Source organism: Colletotrichum tamarilloi (genome assembly GCF_030869305.1).
Source record: "Colletotrichum tamarilloi strain Tom-12 chromosome Unknown Scaffold_122.1, whole genome shotgun sequence".
Lineage (NCBI taxonomy): Eukaryota > Fungi > Ascomycota > Sordariomycetes > Glomerellales > Glomerellaceae > Colletotrichum > Colletotrichum tamarilloi.
In genome coordinates, this window is record NW_026849505.1 from 50,639 (window position 1) to 70,888 (window position 20,250).

Here is a 20,250-nt window from a genome sequence, read left to right on the forward strand (position 1 = left end):
GTGGGATTTGGTTTCAACTGAGTCTTGTTTACTCATACATTGTGAGGCGTTCACAGCAATACGCGATGGTAGTTGACCTGCCGGCTGAGGAAGAGCCATTTTACCACAAATCACGAAATAAATGACCATGAGTTCAAAAAAGCGGACCTTGTTGATTCGACAGAAATCTGCCATCTGATTAAAAGATCCGAAAGACAATTGTAACGAATGATCCACAACTACAACTCTTTGCGTTCTTTCACATGATATATTGCTAAAAGATGCCGAAACTCTATTGATGACTGACGGAATGTTTGGCCAAGGAAAGAAATTGCTTGTAGTTTTGAGTTTCACGTACTCGAAAGTTTCAATTCATGTCATGCAACAGGGTCGAAGTACTTTTTACATTGACGCTGGGAATTATCTAAGCCTTCGAAGGGAGTATTACGACTACCCGGAGGCGAGAGGCACGCGGCTTCGACTCTCGCCCATCTGCACTGTCCACTTGCCAGCCCACCCTTCTCGAACTCGTACACGCATGACGACATCCTTTATAGGCGGCGAAAGGGTAGCAAGATCCGCATAATTGACAGCTGGATTCTTGTCCCAAGATCCATTCATAGGTGATAAATCGGCCCTCATGGCAAGCAGCGCAGCTATAATGAGAATCTCGGTTGCGGCAAATTGTCTCGCCGGACATAGGTACGGCGCAGCACCCCATGGGACAAAGCCGCTGGCAGTCGAAACATCTCGCTCGCCTCCCTTCTTGGGTATGAAGCGATATGGGTCGAATTGCAAAGCTGTCGGGCCCCAAATGCCAGTTTCGTTGTGGATGACATTTCCGGGTACTTGGAGGTAATTACCCTCCTTCAAGAGGTATTTGTCGTCCAAAAGCGTGTCTGTCAAGACTTTGCGAAAACTGGGATTGACGTGGCGAGTTCTCTGAGTTTCTTGAAACACCGAGAGGAGGAGGGGGCACTGAGACTTGAGGGCGGCGACGTCAAGCACGAAGTCTCTGTCTTCCGACTCGACAACTGCGTGTTCTGTAAGCTCTGCTCTGACCTGTTCGAGAATTTCTTGTCGTGAGAAGAGTTCCCACAAGGTCCAATACAAAGTCGGCGCTGAGTTACTGAAGGAGGCAATGGTGAAGATGGCGGCTTGCTTAGCCTTGTCCGTACTAGATACCCCGGCCTCTCCCAGAACGCGTTGATGCTCTTTCATAAGATGAGAGCTCTCCTGGGGGAGCGTTTTGCAGTACCTGATGTATGACTGAAACACCTTTTCTCTTGCCGCATAACCTTTCTTCGTCACATCGAGCCAGCCAACCAAGTGGGCAGTAAGATATGTCATCCATTTCCTTAAACATATAGTTAGCATCGATATTGTATTTGAGACTATCAGAGAGGGTGGGAAGTACCAATAAGAGTTCTCTATGTCCTGGTCGAGAAAAGGGTGCTTCTCTCCATAGACGGCACAACTTGTTGCTTGCACGACAGCATGTCTAGCCCAAGACAACAACGGTACTGCTGCCTTAGCTGAAAGCAACTCATCGATGTCTATTAAGACTCTCTTGCCCATTCGAAGGCTCAGTTCATCAAGATGGCGGCCTGGAGCCAAGCTCATTTTCACCGACTGGCTTAGGTCATCGGGCAGACTGCCTCCGAAAATCTCGTAAGTCGCAGGAGAAGCATCACCATACTTTCGCGCAACGAGCTGGAGGAAAGGTCGGAAAGACAGAGCTCTTGATTGCTTCTGGATGAATGGTAGAAGCCGGCTGGACGCACTGATGTATACCTTGAAGTTGAAACATCCCAAGGTATAGATCTCGGCTTCGGTTGAATTGCTGTTGGATATTTAGTTACCAGGTGCCCTTGATACTTCATCGCAACTCCAAGTGAATCAACGCACCTTGTCTTTCTGTAATAGGTTGGCCCTTGATTCATCAATCCCAGGACATGTCCGATAAGGGGAAATCTCGAACGTATCCGGACCGGCTCATTTGGATCATCTCCAGCGTTGTAATAGAAATCTGCGGCATAAGCCAACAGGGCTAAGCCAGTGAAGGCGTACAAGATTTCGCGAAGCATTTTCCAAGTATCAAGGGCAATGACTTTTCCCCATGCATAGGACGCTCGTGGCTTTGTGCCGCTGGAGAGTCTTTAGGCCCGACAGTAGTCAGATCTAGCCGTGACGCGTGCATGGATATGTGGATGCATACGTAGCATTTTGAAGGTTCTTTGGTTTCCAGAATGATTTGAAGAACGTATCGTATTCCAAGTGTGGATCGAAGGATGCCAAGCCCTACGTTCATCCGGGGTTCAGAATCCTCCACGGGTGGGACATCGTCTGATTCAAACACGCCTTCTCGGTGCCTTTTGTAAAGTGGCCGAACGAGGGCTTATCCGTATGTCCGTTTTAGGTCAAGACTTCGCTGACTGTGTCCGGGGTTTTGCTGACTGCATCAAATGGGTTACCTTTTGGGGCTGAGGGCTTACTACGAATCTATGATGCACGGGTGAGGTAGTCTGGTAGACTCAACTGTGGCTCTGTGGATGCACGGCATCATAACCGGTATACGCGGCCCGTACCACTCCCCGCATACCAATCCTCAACGGGTCTGTCCGAGACGCTAACCATTTTTTCACTTTGCCATACGAAAAAGACAAGGAAAGGATAGATCTGGCTATGGGCCCCGGCTGCTGGACCTTACCAGGCAAGGGACTGCTCCGGTGGGGGGGAAGTCCCGCAATGAACTCCTTCGCCGGCTGGATGGTATTAGCGCCAAGACTAAGCAACCGAGTCTCGAGAGAACCCACCTCAGATGCGACCCGTTGCCAAGGACTGCCCTCACTGCATATTCAAAGCAGTTGCCTGGAGCTCTGGTCGGTCAGATCGGAAGGAGAGGGGGTTTCTACGGATAATAAGCCGTAATTGTCTTGGTATAATTGGACATGCTACGCGAGTGGCGGGAAACCTAGCACCACTAGTCAGTTGTCGATGGAACCCCACGAATAACACATTCCTACAACCAGGTTTCGTGTGGATAAGGAACCTGTAGGATGCCCCAATTGCTTCTCGCTAGCGATATGTCTTGGCCAGTTTCCTAAGCTGTCAAATTTGAGACAATTTCAGAGTTTCGACTTGCATGAGCGAGGGCCCTAGACGCCCAAGTAGTCTACCGAGAGAGCGTGAAAGTGGGCTGAAAAACGAAGAACGTACGTTTAGTCGGATTGGGAAAGCGTAGGATTCAGTGCCTGCGCACTAGAATGTCACATTTGTTCGTCTGATAGTTGTTCAAAAACATAACTCAAATATTCCTTCAGCTTCCGAAGGTCTTGGCTCCCGCTCCGAATGACTTCAAATACACCGAAAGAGACTTACACGCGGAGCGACAACCCCCTGACCATATCGCACGGACGATTAATCGGAACAGCCTCCCGGTATTATGAACAACCAGACAGCAAAGAGATACGCTTGCGACCGATGCCGGGAGCAGAAGCTCAAATGTCCCCGAAGCCAACCGGATGGTGGCACCTGCGAGCGCTGTCTCCGTCTAGGTGCGATGTGTGTCACGAGCATCGGTCGGCCATTGGGACGGCCTCCAATACATGCGAACCACCGTGGCCAGGTCGAGGATAGTCGATCGCCGTACGGCGCCCGGAATGGTCGCTCCTCAACGCATCGCGGTGTGCGTGTCACAATGGGTACGGATCCTGCGACGACAACACAGAGCCAACCGCCAGATCCAGGCCCCTCGCAGTTCTTCACCAGCAATAGGGTGCTAGATCACGTTGATACTACCTCGACCATGTGGTTAGATGCATCAAATTTCCCGACTGCGATGTCAACATCCGACGAGCCCACCATACCCTCGTCAAGAGCACACTCACACGTCTTCTCCGACTTAAGCGTCCCCGATCTCGACTTCGGAGATCTAAACGACATGGCCGAACACTTGAACAGGGATCTCCACGAGCCAATGACGGATGTTGAAGACAAGCTCTCTGGTCAAAGCGGGATCGCCACACCTAGCACCTCGAACGCTGGTGACACGGGGGCCCATGTTGTAGGCCTCCTTGGCAGCCTTTCTCATCAGTTAGCGGAACTCAAGGATCAGCCATGGGAGTCTTGGAACCCGCATCTCACAAAAGACGCATTTCAGCATGGGAAAGATACAGAATCACCAGGAGGCTGGGACCTCAGCATTTGGAATCGCGTTCTCAATGTAACCATGCGGTTCGCAACTGTCCTAGAGTCCGTGACCCCTGTGCCACCACCGGCACTATCTTTGACATTGATGCTTCTATCAACATATGTCCAGCTCGGTGAGCTGTTTGAGATTGTATTCAACCGCATGAGCAGGTGTTTGCGCGAAGGGTCTGGATCAGGGACATCGGCCGCGAGCGCGGCTCAGCTATTAGCGCAGCCCACAAGCATACAGCTCATGATGATGACTCAAGTCTTTGAGTATCAGATGCATACGGTGGAGCGACTGATGGGTCTACCTGCGGAGTTTCGAATTTGGGACCAACGAGATGGCACGAACGAGGGCGAGGCTGGGATTCTTAGTCGCTTAGAGTCTTCTGAAATTGTTCGAGGTGTGATGAGACAAACGCGGGAGACTTTCCAAACTATTAGACAGGCTAGCAAACGGATCAGAGGCTCTAACACATAGACGATGTGAGCGGTGGCATGGAATTAGAATAGGAGAACTTAGAAATCATAGTCGCCTCAAGTTTTATTGTCAAGAGCGCAGATCTTCTGATTGAAGCCACCGCGCTGTCACAATGAGTCAAGCCGCTGGTCTGTATCCCAAACGAGTTTCACTAGAAAGAGGGAGAGACCCGGATATCACAAGGAGCTGTAGCCATTATCGCAAGATCACCGCCTTCGTCGTCGTCATCGGTGTCCATTTCGGTATCTTTGAAGAGAAATTGAGACAACTTATTTCACATAAGTACCTGATCTACATACATGGAGTTGTTGCATTTGGGCCAAGCTTGACTGGTACTTTGATTACCTTAGTACATGGACAGAGCCGTGTGGACGACTTATCAATGTCTCTGATCATACCTTTCGCTCGAAAGGAGTAATGCGAACGTGCACCTTTGGCTTTTGCCATACAATGTAGAGTCGAAGATCCCGATCCCAGTCCATCTCATTCTTGTTCAAGAGCTCCCACTGGAACTTCCAGCAAAGCTTTGCGAACATGATACGAAGCACCAGGTAGGCCATGGCTTGGCCAAGGCAATTGCGAGATCCGGCACTAAAAGGCCTAAAGGCAGCTCGGTCATCACCATCAAAAACGTGGTCATACTCTGCATGATCTTTAGGAAGCCATCGCTGAGGCTTGAACTCGTACGGCTTGCTGAAGTACTTCTCCGAGTGAGTCGTAGCATATGCGCAGGACGAAACAACGACCTGACTCTGAGGTCAGTTTTGATTTCTCGACAAAGGAACCGAGAGAGTGCTAATGAGCAGTGCCTGGAGAGTAGGCTGGATTACTTACGCCTTTTGCCACGTAGTTCCCATCAACAATGTGACCAGGGCTGATTCTCGGAAGTCCGTAAGGAACATTGGTGTGAAGTCGAATGACTTCCTCAATAGTAGCATTGAGCCAGGGCAGATCTTGAAGCTTATCCTCCGTAATATCTTCATACGACTTGAAAGTCGTTCTCAACTCGTTCTGTAGCTTTTTCATGACCTCATCGTTCGTTGTCAAGAAACACATACCCGCCGTCAAGACACTCGAAGATTCGTAATGATCAAGAATGAGATGGCCGGCTTGAGACACGAGGAAACCATCTGGCGGGAGCGCCTCCTCGTTCTTCAGAAATTGGGTCATGTAATCCAAGTCCTTGCGGTCGTGACGCTCCTCGACACGAGTTCTGATGAGCTTTTTACTCGTCGAGTGAGCTCTGAAGTAGCTGAACGCCACTTTCGGCGGCAGAAAGACATAGGATAGTGGGTAGAGCAGGGGAAAGCGGCGCATGACGTTGCGGAATGTGGCCCAGTGACCAATGCGCAACAGTGACTCTAAGATAGGGTGGTTTTGGCCTATTCGGCGATCATGTCAGCCGAGATTCCAGCGCAATCTAGTTGCAAGACTTCGTAAGCACCGAGGCCCGGGTATCACTGACCAGACTGAATGTTTTTGAAATTGTGGCCGAGTGTGATCGAGCCACCAAGATCACAAGTGGCTCTCTCAAACCATGGAGCAATGTCGACCCCCGCTCCAGTCGCAGGTGAGTTCTTGAGCACTTCGACAAACTCGTCCACGTCGGCATGAATGATGGGTTCATACTGCTTTAAAGACCGGGGACTAAATGCAGGAGCCAATTGCTTGCGGGCAGCCCGGTGCTTGTCAATATCTCTTTCCGAAGCTAAGCCCTCGTACTTGTCCCCGGTATCGAGCATGTCAGACTTGACAAAGCCAGGCCGTCCATTGATGCTGCTGGTGTAGATGTCTTGCCAACTTTGCGTTAGAAATTTCAGCATCAGGACAGGTCGCAGAGAACATACCTGTGTAGGCTTTGGGAGTTATGAAGACCAGCTCGTTGGGTGCAATTCTAACAACATCGCCTATTCATGTGAGAACGTCAATTGCCCACCAGAAAGTGATTACAGCTCACCATAATTTTTGAAGGCTCGTTGCATTGCCCAAGGATAGCGACCGGACAGCCTGAAGATAATAAATTAGTCTTGGCTATTTTCTGGGATGCACTCCCTTTGTCGAAGTTTGTCAACCTACCATTGGTATCCGTACCAGACGTTGGAAACTGAAGCAATTCTGGGTCCAGGATATTTTGCTAAAGGATGAAACCAAACCAAATAGATGGTTCGAATCACACTATAGGCTATGATCTAGAAGATGGTTAGACACTCTATAGTATGTGGAGTGGTTATCGAGGTGCAAAGGATCACTAACACAGCCGAAGGCAATCGTGGCGTTATCGCGAGTTGCCCAACCCGTACCAGCAAACTCAAGATCCAGCATGGTGGTGGCAACAGGATGGATTGATGCGCCAAAACGGATTTACAGCCCGGCCCGATCAATTCCAAGTTTGACAGAATGCGGCGACTACATGTAAGACTTCATGTGTCCATCACGGATTAGTAAGGCATAAAGCCCTAGACCGGACATCCGCACATTCCATAGACCTAGAAGCCTAAAGCGTGCAAGCAAAGTGAAAGACGAGGCGATGAACCTGCCTCAGCCGCCACATCCGCAGGCAAAGTCACCGACTCGGTAATCGGCTTCTTGCGCACAGAACCCAGCCTTCTCACTTTCCCAAAGCGAAGTCTAAGGGTCTCTGTCTGAGGGATTCCTTCTGGAGAATGGTTCTGGCCAATCGGTTTGCCCCCACGTTGTACTCGTAAGATCCTAATCAGGCCGTTCGGAGGGCTTTCTCACACCTTCGGAGGCATAAGACGTGATCCTGCCGGGCTAATCCTGCCGAACCCACTTGCTCCCGACGTGGGGGTGTAAGCTGGCCCTGACCGCAGATTCGGAGCCCACTAAGGCAGAGCTGCAGGGACCAGTTTGCATCCAGGGCCTGGGCTCTACGATGACAGGTGACAGGGATCGAATCCGACGACTGCCTGTTCAATATTTGCCTCAAGGTCTGGATCGAAATCGGGTAAGTGATATGTTCCCGAGTTGGAGAGTTGAAGCTTGAGAGGCATAGTTATTGTAGTCTGAGTCCAATTGTTGATCAAATAGTACCTTTGGAAACGACAGCTTAGATCGCGCCTCTTATTCTTGTTCTTTGAACGCATCACGCGGGGATTACACAGCGCCTCTTAAGCTTGCCACATTGTACAATACCAACAACCGTCTACCATCATTATCAAGGGGCTTCTCTAGAAGGTTTCCTTAACCGTCCCGATCACATTATTCTGAACACGTCCAGTCGCTTAGTATGGCCTCCCCAAACATGGCTTCCCAAGGGAACGAGCCCATTGCGATTGTCGGAAGCGGCTGCAGGTTTCCAGGAGGTGCCAGCTCGCCCTCCAAGTTATGGGATCTGCTCCGAGAACCGCGCGATGTACTCTGTGAGATTCCGCCCAGTCGATTTGACGTTCGCGGATTTCACCACAAGGATTCTCAGTTTCCCGGTCACGCCAACGTCAAGCACTCCTACCTACTTCAAGAAGATGTCGCCAAGTTCGACGCCCAATTTTTTAATATTACAGCGCCGGAAGCAATAGCTATGGACCCTCAGCAGCGCCTCCTTCTGGAGACAGTTTACGAGGGCTTGGAAGGCGCTGGCTTGACTATCGAAGGCCTCAAAGGCTCCAACACTGGTGTTTATGTCGGTGTTATGTATGTCGACTACGAATCTCTGCAATTTCGAGACTTGCAGCACGTCCCAACGTACCTTGCAATAGGTGAGAGTTGCACCCTTTAACACAATGAAGGCTTTACTAACAGCCCCAGGTACCGCTCGAAGTATCGTTTCTAACAGGATATCGTACTTCTTCGACTGGCATGGGCCCTCACTCACTGTGGACACTGCCTGCTCCTCCAGTCTGGTCGCGGTGCACCAAGCCGTCCAGGCTCTGCGATCCGGAGAGGTCCGTGTCGCATTAGCCGCCGGAAGTAATCTTCTTCTCGGTCCAGAGCCTTATATCCACGAGAGCAAGCTGAAAATGCTTTCTCCCGATGGTCGCTCTCGCATGTGGGACCAAGGTGCTAACGGCTACGCCCGCGGTGACGGCGTGGCCGCTGTTGTTCTCAAGACGCTAAGTGCCGCGCTGGCTGACGGAGATCATATCGAAGCCATTATTCGCGAGACCGGCGTGAACCAAGATGGTCGCAGTCGCGGCATTACGATGCCCAGTGCAGCAGCGCAGGCGTCGCTTATCCGTGCGACCTATGCCAAGGCAGGACTCAACCCGGAGTCCGACACCGATCGGTGCCAATATTTCGAAGCTCACGGCACGGGCACGCCGGCAGGTGACCCAGTCGAGGCCGAGGCCGTGCACACCGCGTTCTTCGGCAACAGAGATCCTGCCGCGGATCGTCTGCTCGTCGGTTCCATTAAGACCATCATCGGCCACACGGAGAGCACAGCCGGTATAGCCGGTATTCTCAAAGTCGTGCAAGCCATGAAGCACGGCTATGTACCACCGAACATGCTGCTGGAAAACCTCAATCCAAACGTTTTGCCTTTCTACCGCAACTTGAAGATTCCCCAGGAACTCACTCCTTGGCCACAGCTTGCGCCGGGTCAAAGCCGGCGAGCCAGCGTGAACAGCTTCGGGTTTGGTGGTACAAACGCGCACATCATTCTCGAGGGATATGAGGCGTCCAGTTCCGAGGAAGACATCGACACCCAAAGCGTCGCTCCTTTCCTCTTCTCCGCACAGTCAAAGCAATCGCTCCTGTCTAGTCTCGCCGCCCATGTCGAGTACTTGGGGCAAAATCCCGAAACTAGCCCTTCAGACCTTTCGTGGACGTTACGATCACGCCGCTCTCGTCTTCCCTTGCGACTGGCGCTGCCAGCGTCAACTATTGAGGTACTCCAGACCAACCTGAAGGGCATTATTGGCAACAGTAACTTCCAGTTGGATTCCAAGGCTGCCGGAACCAGCACCAAGGAAGCTCGCTTGTTGGGTGTGTTCACAGGTCAAGGTGCGCAGTGGGCTCGCATGGGTGCTGAGCTTGTTGAGACCTCCCAGTACGCCGCCGACTTGCTGGCCACCATGGATGATGCCTTGGTGGAGTTGCCTGAGACGGATCGCCCGGCTTGGACTCTGAGGGAACAACTGCTTGCTGAAGCGAAGACGAGCCAGATTGGAAGTGCGTCAGTTGCGCAACCTCTGTGTACTGCTGTTCAAGTCATCCTTGTTGAGCTTCTTCGTCAAAGCGGTATCAACTTCGCTGCGGTAGTTGGTCACTCCTCTGGAGAGATCGGGGCAGCCTTTGCTGCTGGAGCCCTATCTGCCATTGACGCTATTCGCATCGCATACTACCGTGGCCTTCATTCGCGTTTGGCTGAAGGTCCAGAGGGGGTGCAAGGTGCGATGTTAGCGGTCGGAACGACTTTGGAGGACGCCGAATCTATCTGCAACGATGACTACTTCTTAGGCAGAGTCAAGGTTGCCGCATGCAACTCTTCCTCCAGCATCACCATCTCTGGCGACGAAGATGCAATTGAGGAGATGATTGACATTTTCGAGGACGAGAGCAAGTTCGTTCGACGCCTGCGAGTGGACAAGGCTTACCACTCACACCACATGGTCCCTTGCTCCCAGCCGTATCTCGAGTCCATGAAGCCTTTCGCCATCCAGATGAAGCAATCTGACTCCAAGTGCACTTGGGTCTCCAGTGTCAACCCGGACCGGTCTCTCGACACGTCAAACAGTTTTGATGCCTCATACTGGGTCGACAACCTCCTCTCGCCAGTGCTCTTCATGCAGGCAGTCGAAAAGGCAATGCAACTTGGTCCTTTTGACGCTGCCATTGAAGTCGGCCCTCACCCTGCTCTCAAGGGTCCCGTTCTTGACACGCTCAAGGAGAAAAAAGTTGAAATCCCGTATACTGGCTTACTCCAGCGCAACACCAACGCAGTCCAGAGTGTTTCCTCTGCAATCGGTTATGTGTGGACCCACGTTGACAACCTCATCATCGACTTTGATCGCTACGAATCTGCACTTAGCGGACCGAAGCAGCACCACTTCATATCTGATTTGCCAACATATCAATGGAATCACTCTCAAGGGTATTGGCACGAGTCCAACCTATCAAAGAACCTGCGCACAAGGAGTCAACCCGTTCACCAGCTTCTCGGAGACTTGCAACCCCAGAGCTCAGCACACCAGGTCACATGGAAGGCGATCCTGCGCCCTCATGATCTCCCCTGGGTTCACCACCACAGAATCCAAGGCCAGACGGTCTTCCCCGCAGCTGCGTACGCTGCCACGGCGTTTGAGACCATCCCCTTCCTTGCGGAAGAGACTCCGGTTCAGCTCATGGAAATCAACGACTTGGTGATTCATCAGGCTTTGGTGTTCGGAAACGATGAGCAAGAGTCTGGCATCGAGGTTCGGTCCGTCATCAGCAACATCATCCGCGACGACCCTGCTTCTATCACAGCCCACTTTACGTATGAGGCATGTATAGGATCACACAAGGACTTCCAGCTCGTCGCAAGTTGCGAAATCTCCGTCTCACTTGGAGAGGCGTCTCGTGACACGCTGCCCGCGACTGCCCGGATCGAGCCTTACATGGTGGACGTCGATACAGAGCTCGCGTACTCTTCCCTCGGCGATGTCGGCTACGGGTACACGGGTCCCTTCAAAGCTCTGTCTGACTTGAAGAGAAAGCTTGGCAAGGCGTCTGGCTCTCTCGCCTTGACAGCACCTGAGTCTGATGACGAGGTTCTCATCATCCACCCCGCGGTTTTGGACGCAGCCTTCCACTCCATAATCTTAACCTTCAGCTACCCTAAAGATGGCAGACTTTGGAGTCTGCATCTGCCGACACGCATTGACAAGATCAGAATCAACCCTTCCTTGTGTGGGCGTCACTGGTCAGGCGCTGCTGAAGTCCCATTCGTCGCATCCATGGCCGACGACACTGAGTCTGCGGATACCTCTGGATTCCAGGGCGATGTCGACATCCATGACCAAGATGGAGAGTTCACTGCTGTTCAGGTGGAAGGACTCCACGTTGTCCCCTTCACTCCTGCTTCCCCAGCAGATGATCAGCAGCAGTTCTATACTACGCACTGGGTGCATTCTGAGCCCAATGCTGACATCCCTGGCACTTACGATGCCTCTGCTCAGGACAAGGAGATGGCAGTCATTCTAGAGCGTGGCAGCTACTTCTACCTCCGACAGCTGGAAGGCCAGATTCCAGAGGATCACCCCGGGAGATCTGACCCGTATAATGCCGCCTATCTATCTTTCGCTTCGCATACTCACAAGCTCGTCCAGCAAGGCAAGCATCGCTACGCCAAGAAGGAATGGCTCAATGACACTTTGGAAGACATTTTAGCCCTGTCCAAACCGTTCTCTGATCAACCCGAGGTCAAGGCCATGCATATTGTCGGGGATCAGATGCCGCGAGCCATTCTGGGAGAGACAACCATGCTCGAGCACTTAATGAACAACGGACTGCTCGCCGACTACTACGCTCAAGCCCGAAGTATCACCCGAGGCACCGATCTCCTAGCTGAGACTGTCGTGCAGATCCTCCAGCGCTATCCCGAGAGCAAGATTCTGGAGGTCGGCGCCGGCACCGGGCAGGCTACTAGAGAGATTTTCAAGCGGGTGGACGACAATTTCGCATCATACACCTTCACCGATGTCTCGGCGGCCTTCTTCGACAAGGCCGAGGCGGAGTTTGAGGCATTCGAGGATCGCATGGTGTACAGCGTTCTGGACCTCGAGCAGGATATGAAGACTCAAGGTTTCGAAGAGAATTCATATGATATTGTCGTTGCCTCCTTCGTGCTACATGCCACCAAGAGCATTGAGCAGACTGTGCGCCGCGTGCGATCGCTTCTGAAGCCTGGTGGTTACCTTGTTCTTTACGAGGTTACAAATACCGACATCATCCGTGGCACCGCGCTCTTCGGATGTCTGCCAGGATGGTGGCAGGGTATTGAGGAGGGCAGAACCCTGGGTGCTTGCGTTTCTGAGTCCAAGTGGGATGCCATCCTGCGCAAGACTGGGTTCTCAGGAGTCGACACCATGACGCCCGTCAAGGATGCCATGTCTCTCCCCAACTCCGTCATGGTCTCGCAGGCTGTTGATGACTGGGTCGAGTTCATTCGGGAGCCTCTCTTGGCATCTCCATCGCTATTTGTTGGACAAGCTGTCATCAAGCATCTCTTCATCATTGGAGGAGCCACTTTGCGTGTTTCTCGTTTGGTGCAGGACATTCGAAAGCTGATCCATGCTTTCTGCGATGAGATTACGGTGGTTGAGTCGTTGGAGAGACTTGATGATGTCGAAATCAACGAGAAAGCTACAATCCTTGTTCTCGAGGACCTCGAGCATCCCGTCTTCAAAGACATCACAGCTGCTCGTTGGGCTGGCCTCAAGCATCTCTTCGGATCTGAGAAGTCTATCGCATGGATCACTCAAGATCGCATGGTCGACAATCCCTTCGGTAACATGGGTGTCGGATTCGCCCGATCGGCGTTGTGGGAGATTCCAGAGATCCGTTACCAGTTCATCGACTTCCAAGATGCGCACCGTGTCGACGCCAGAGCGTTGGTGGAGTCTGTCCTGCGCTTCCAAATGTCCGGTTCGGTCCAAGATCAAAGCCAACGCAAGTCCCTTTGGTCTGTCGAGTCTGAGATCGTCATCGACTCAGACGGACGCCAGTTGGTTCCCCGGATGAGACCTGTCAGCACCGCCAATGATCGCTACAACTCGGCGCGCAGGACGATTGTGAAGGACGCTCAGACTCTGACCTCTCAAATCGTTATTGAGAGTGTCGGTGACCGGCATATTCTTGTCGAACGGCCTTCCCTTGCCAGCGGCCTCTCCGATGGCAGCGCAGTCACCTTGAAGGTGACGCATTCCACCTTGAATGCCATCAAGACTGACGGCGGGGATGCATTCTTGGTGCTGGGAAGCTGCGCAACGAGTGGCACTCAGTACGTTGGACTTTCCGAGTCTGTTGCCTCGGTCGTCAACATATCCAAGAAATGCCTCGTCGCTTGTTCCGTTGCGCTTGAGTCTGCGGCGGTGTTTTTGGCAGATGTCGCTGCGCAACTTCTGATGCCAGAACTTGTGGGCTCCCTTACCGAAAGCGACACTCTCTTAGCTCACAACGCTCCTCAGGCGGTAGCGAAGCTACTCAGTAGACATGCTAAGCTTGCTGGCATCAATTTGGCTTTCACTACCTCTTCCCGAGAGATTGCGAAGCACACTGATGCTGTCTACGTCGGACGTTACATTCGCCAATCTCAGATCAGGGCGCTTCTCCCCCCCAACATCTCCCGATATATCGACTTTACAGCACAAAATAGCCTATCACCAGTGTCTACGTCTCTTCCAGCCGGTATTCCTGTTGTCAATGTGTCTTCCCTATTTGCCGCAACTGCAAAGATGAGCCGAGCGTCTGCCGACGACGTCAACAAGCTACTGGCAACTGCAGCGACCGATGCCGGTTCAGCTCTTGAGAACCGTACACAGGATGATGCGGCAATTAGCCTGATCGGGGTCCAAGATCTCGAGACGGCCAAGGGAACTCTTGATGCCCTTACCATTGTCGACTGGAACGCCTCTTCTGTCTCTATCACTGTTCAACCCGCAACTGCCCAGTTCAAGGCTGATCGGACTTATTGGTTGGTTGGACTGTCTGGCGATCTTGGAATCTCTATCGCAGACTGGATGATTCGGAATGGCGCCAAGTACCTAGTTATCACTAGTCGCAATCCGAAGGTCGATGAGACGTGGCTTAAGATTACAGAAGCGAGAGGCGCAGTGGTTCGTATTGTGGCATGGTAAGCTGACCGTCATACCAAATTGAAGGCATAGACTAACATGAGAAATGCAGTGACCTCACCGACTACGACGCCCTCTCGCAGGCACATCGCGAGATCTCTAGCACGTTGCCTCCAATCGCCGGTGTCTACCAAGGCGCCATGATTCTGCTTGATATGTCGCTACGCGACATGGGACTCGAAGATTTCAGCCGCGTTCTCCGTCCCAAGGTCGAGGGTAGTCTGAACCTTGATCGCGTCTTAGGAGATGAGCCACTGGACTTCTTTATCTTCTTTTCCTCTGTCGCTACCGTCGCAGGTAATCCCGGCCAGGCAGGTTACACCACAGCCAACCTCTTCATGAGCGGCATGGCGCAGCAAAGACGCAAACGTGGCTTGCCCGCGTCGGTTGTGGAGCTCGGCTTGATCATGGGTACAGGTTACATCACCCGCGAGAAGGGCAATGTCCTCACTCGACCCTCCTTTGAGCGAGGTCTCTTGACTATCTCGGAGTACGATGTTCACCAGACACTGGCAGAGGCCATTCAATATGGTCATCCTGAATCGGGTGCCGAATGGCAGATCTCCATCGGACTGAGACGGATGCCGGCCAACGCGCCTAACCGGCCGCAGTGGTACAGCTATCCTCAGTTCGCGTGTCTTACGGAGAGAGCCGCTGTCGAGGACACGAGCGCGGCTAATGCGCAGGATGGCCCGTCTATCAAGGACCAACTGGCCGCTGCGACAACGAGAGATGATGTTGAGAATATCATCACCGGTGAGATCATAACTACTTCTGTTCCCGATTCCCGTAAGCTTAATGACTAACACAACACCAGAATCTTTCATTGCCGAGATGCGCAAGATGCTCCATCTCAGCGACGACTACGCCATCACACCCGCCGTTCGCACCGACGAGCTGGGTCTCGACTCTCTAGTCGCCGTCAGGATCCGTTCTTGGTTCCTCAACAACTTTCAGGTTAACATTCCTGCGCTTCGAATTCTCAAGGGTGAAGCACTCCAGAGTCTCATCGACCACGCTGTGGAGGAGATACCGGAAGAGCTGGCACCCAAGCTGTTCTCCTCCTCTCAGTCTGAGGACACATCACCATCTTCCGAGGAGTCATCCCAAAAGTCTGGAACACCACCTTCGACTGCCCCCGAGACAGAGAACTCATCTGTAGTCAATGGCGATCTCGGAATTAAGGAGGAGAAAGAGGCAAGACCTCGGGAAGTTCAGTTGGAAAGGTTCGGGCGCTTGTCTTACACCCAGTCAGTATTCTTGTTTGTGCACGAACTCTTGCCTGACAAGACCACTCTGAACAACACAGTTATGCTTCATCTTAGCGGGGAAGTGCGAATTCCCGATCTCTCCCGCGCTGTTCGAGCCTTGGGAGAACGCCACGAGTCGTTGCGTAGTTGCATCTGCGAGCGCGACGGCCAGCCCAGTCAAGGAGTCATGAAGACCCCGTCTTTCGCCCTCGAGCACAAGAGGATCTACACCAAGAGCGAGCTCTTCGATGAGTACGCAGCACTCCGTGGTCATGTCTTCGACCTTAGCCGAGGCGAGACCAGCCGGACGATTCTACTCTCATACTCGCCACGGGATCACTACCTTTTGATGAGTTCTCACCACATCTTTTTCGATCGAGCCAGCAATGACGCTGTCATGGGCGACCTGGAGCGACTCTACAACGGATATCCCCTCGACCCGAACCCTCTCCAATACCTCGATTACTCTGATGACCAGCAAAGGCAGTACTCATCCGGAGAATGGGACGAGGCCATCAAATTCTGGCGCCACGAGTTTACCACTATTCCCGATCCTCTATCCCTCCATCGCAGCCAGATCTCTGAGCGGCAGCCTCTTGAGCGCTACGCCTCCCGCATTCCAGATTTCCGCATCGACAAACAGCTCTCAGCAAAGATCCGTCAGGTAGCTAGAAAGTATCGCGCCACGCCGTTCCACTTCCACCTCGCGGCCTTCAAGATACTCCTGCACAGGTTCCTCGGCACCACCGACGTCTGTATCGGTATCGCAGACAGCTGCCGGCGAGACGATAGTATGCGCACCGGCATCGGCCCGTTCCTCAACATGTTGCCCCTACGCATGGTCGCCAACGCGGAGCAGCCTTTCCTTAGTGCCTTGGACGAGGCGCGGGAGAAGAGCTTTGCTGTTCTTGCCAACTCGATCCCACTTGAGGTAATCCTGAATGAGCTCCGCATCTCACGTCAGGCTACCCACACGCCTTTGGCGCAGGCATTCATGAATTACGCCGAGAACGACCTTGAAGACGGCCAAAAGTTCCTCGGATGCAGGATGACGATGATGAAGCAGGAGATGGCTGAGCTTCCATACGACATTACCTTCACCGTGATCAACAACACTACTGGTGATTCGCGCATTCTCTTGAACTTGCAAGAGTCCTTGTACACGGAGTCTGATGCGCAGATTTTGCAGCATGGGTACGAGGATATTCTTCGCGAGTTCGCCAACGCACCGGATGATGCTGTTGGTAGCACTTGGCACTTTAGACCAGCTGTTCTGCAGAAGGCTCTTACATTGGGTCGCGGTTAGTTCACCAAAGAGCGGTATCTTGACTCTGTACCATACCGCGTTGCTAACATCCATTCAGGCGCGACTTTCAACTCATCTTGGCCCGAAACCCTCATTCATCGATTCGATAGCTTCTTCCCGACTGTCAGGGAGAGAGTTGCCGTGACCGACGACGCTAGTGGCTCGATTACCTATGCGAAACTCTCCTCTCTGACGAACGCGATTGCATCGGAACTCCTTTGTCAAGGTGTGCAGCCCGGCTCCAGAGTCGCTGTCTTTCAGCACCCATCAATCTGTTGGATACCTTGTCTCCTCGCGATCCTCAGAATCGGAGCTGTCTATGTCCCGCTTGACGTCAACACGCCAGTCGCCAGGCTATCACTGATCGTGCGCGACAGCCAGCCATCCTCAATCTTAGTTCACGACTTGACGAAAGACGATGCAACCAATCTGGAGTTCGAGAGAGGTACTTCTATAGTCAACGTGTCAGCCTTGAAAGAGCTAGGTGAGAAAGAGGTTCCCAACCTCGCTCAACCGGACGCAGCGGCCATCATTCTGTACACCAGCGGCTCAACAGGAACCCCGAAGGGAGTCATCTTACGCCATAGCAGCTTGAAGCACGAGTTCGATCACTGCGCGGCGACCTACGAGCTGAACCAAAATGACATCGTTCTCCAGCAGAGCGCTTGGAGCTTCGACCTATCCGTGACGCAAATCTTCTTGGCTCTCGGCGTGGGAGCCCAGCTGCACACGGTGTCTCACACTCTGCGCGCCGACTCGAACGCGATGGTCGAGCTCATCAACAGTCAAGGTGTGACGGCCACCTACGCGACTCCAACTGAGTACAAGAGTTGGTTGAGGCGTGAAAATCAAACCACATTGCGGTCCTCGGTCTGGCGTCTGGCTTTGGTCGCCGGAGAGGCCGTTACCGAGCCGCTTCTACAGCGCTTCCGTGAGGTGGATCGCGACGGCCTCCGTCTCTTCAATGTGTACGGTCCCACAGAGACAACATGTGGATCTACCAAAATGGAGCTGTCGTACCGTGAGCCTGGATCTTATCACGGAACCATCCCCGTTGGAGTGGCATCGGCAAATGAGCGGTTTTACATCCTAGACGCCAGTCTGAACCTTCAGCCGGTTGGTCAGACGGGTGAGATTGCCATCGGTGGTGTTGGCGTTGCCAAAGGCTACCTGAACATGGAGGATCGGACTCAGGCATCCTTCTTGCCGGATCCCTTTGCAACCGAGGACGATGTGAAGCGCGGATGGACGACCATGTATCGAACAGGCGACGTCGGATACTTGCAGCACAATGGCATGCTCGTTCTGAAGGGGCGCATCGGAGACGACACAGAGATCAAGCTTAACGGTGTGCGTATTGATTTGAAGGATGTAGAGAATACCGTCGTACAAGCCTCCAAAGGTCTTCTCGCCGATGCCGTGGCGTCTCTTCGCAGCACCTCTGACGGGTCGGTCAAATTCATGGTCGTCCATGTCGTCTTCTCGGGCGAGATTCTGACCGGCTCCACGAGCAAGTTCCTCCAGAAGCTTCTCGCAGAATTGCCATTGGCACGAAACATGTGCCCCTCGGCCCTCATACCAATTGACTCGCTTCCCAGAACGGTAGCTGGCAAGGTCGACAGACGGGCCATCGCTTCCCTGCCGATCTCGCAGGGGCTTTTCCATCGCGCTGAGCATGATGGAGATGGTTCCGAAGGGTCCAAGAGACTGTCCACGGCCGAGAAGACACTCCAGAGCTACTGGGAAATTGTGACCCCTGAAGAGCTGGTTGGACTGCACGACATCGAGGCGGATTCCGATTTCTTTACCATCGGAGGTAACTCTCTTCTCCTGATCGAGCTTCAGGGTCGGATCCGTGCGGATCTCGGCATCTTCATCGCACTGCCCAAGCTTTTCCAAGCTACCACCCTGAGGTCGATGGCCCGGCTTCTTCCCGGGATTGACGACACTGAGGCGGCGCTCGAAGAGCAGATCGATTGGGCAATCGAAACCGCTCTGCTGCCGGGAGATATAGTTTCTGAGCGAGACACTACCGAGCCTGTTGCGAAGCTCCCTCGCACTGTTATCTTGACCGGAGTCACTGGTTTCCTCGGCCAATACCTCGCCAGATCCCTTGTCGAGAACGAGAACATCGAGAAGGTCATTTGCATAGCGGTTAGGAACCCCAAGGACCAACCTCGCCAAGATCTATTTTCTGAGCTCGGGCCAAAGGCAGAGTTTTATGAAGGCGACCTGAGCTTGCCTCGCCTCGGTCTCACGGAAGAAGCAGCCCTCATCATCTTCCAATCCGCCGATGCGGTGATCCATAACGGCGCGGACGTCTCGCATCTCAAGACTTATCCTTCTCTCCGCGCTGCAAACCTCGGGGCAACGCAGGAGCTCGTCCGGCTGTGCAGCCCCCGGCAGATCCCGCTGCACTATGTGTCCACCACGGGTGTTGCCATGTACACCCCCTTCAAGGAGCTGGCCGAAGTCTCGGTCCGCGTACACATGCCCCCGGCGGACGGCCAACACGGCTACGTCGCATCCAAGTGGGCCAGCGAGGTATACCTCGAGAACATTCACAGACAAATCGGTCTGCCGATCTACATTCATCGTCCGTCAAGCATCATGCGTCCAGAGGCCGACAGGACCGGCGAGAACCCGGCTGCTGATGTTATGCAGAACATGCTCGATTACTCACGACGCGTACGCGCCGTGCCGGCCGCGCCGGTTCTGAGCGGCTTTGTCGACTTGGTGAAGCCGGAGACGGTCACCAGTGGGGTGGTGAGTGCCGTCATGTCTGGGTCTAAGGAGGATGAAGTTGTGTACATCCACGAGTCTGGCGACTTGGAGTTGGATGTAAGCCAGATAAGAGAGCATTTGGAGACTGAGACGGGAGAAGCTGTTGAGACATTAGTTCTAAATGAGTGGATTGATCGCGCGGAGGAGATTGGGCTATCGCCTGCTATGGCTGCCGTGTTCCGGAGTTCGCTGGGGTCTGGAGAGCCGATGAATCTGCCGAAGTTGCTGAGGCGATGATTTATTACATGGAGTTTACTTGGAGTTCTGGTTGTATCGGATGCTTTTCGTCGTCATTGGTGTCATTGTACTGTTGCACACTACCCATTATGTAATAGAGGTCTTCCATGTTTTGAGATTCATGCCTTCCCTTCAACTTGGTGTAAGCATATCATCATTGAGAGTCTCAAGATTAAAACATTCCCCCTTTAGGGCAGTACTGAGTTGAATTACGGTTTCACCGAC

General features: G+C 52.9%; 4 protein-coding genes across 4 annotated transcripts; 2 read left to right on the top strand and 2 right to left on the bottom strand.

The window, feature by feature from the left end:
- Positions 1–429: 429 nt before the first annotated feature.
- CTAM01_14428 (uncharacterized protein) lies at positions 430–2,066 on the bottom strand (the record flags this gene model as incomplete). The annotated part of the gene is made up of 2 exons (XM_060530429.1): positions 430–1,822; positions 1,888–2,066. 2 exons carry the CDS (start codon positions 2,064–2,066, stop codon positions 430–432), a joined length of 1,572 nt encoding a protein of 523 aa, XP_060374997.1.
- A 1,358-nt stretch (positions 2,067–3,424) lies between these two features.
- On the top strand, positions 3,425–4,654 carry CTAM01_14429 (uncharacterized protein; the record flags this gene model as incomplete). Its single annotated transcript, XM_060530430.1, has 1 exon — positions 3,425–4,654. The coding sequence occupies one exon, from the start codon at positions 3,425–3,427 to the stop codon at positions 4,652–4,654; it is 1,230 nt and encodes a 409-aa protein (XP_060374998.1).
- Positions 4,655–5,046: 392 nt separating this feature from the next.
- Positions 5,047–6,976, bottom strand: CTAM01_14430 (cytochrome P450; the record flags this gene model as incomplete). The annotated part of the gene is made up of 7 exons (XM_060530431.1): positions 5,047–5,400; positions 5,489–6,036; positions 6,120–6,446; positions 6,502–6,561; positions 6,612–6,661; positions 6,731–6,843; positions 6,908–6,976. 7 exons carry the CDS (start codon positions 6,974–6,976, stop codon positions 5,047–5,049), a joined length of 1,521 nt encoding a protein of 506 aa, XP_060374999.1.
- Positions 6,977–7,916: 940 nt separating this feature from the next.
- On the top strand, positions 7,917–20,025 carry CTAM01_14431 (beta-ketoacyl synthase domain-containing protein; the record flags this gene model as incomplete). Its single annotated transcript, XM_060530432.1, has 5 exons — positions 7,917–8,370; positions 8,420–14,447; positions 14,501–15,204; positions 15,266–16,999; positions 17,063–20,025. The coding sequence occupies 5 exons, from the start codon at positions 7,917–7,919 to the stop codon at positions 20,023–20,025; spliced, it is 11,883 nt and encodes a 3,960-aa protein (XP_060375000.1).
- Positions 20,026–20,250: the final 225 nt, after the last annotated feature.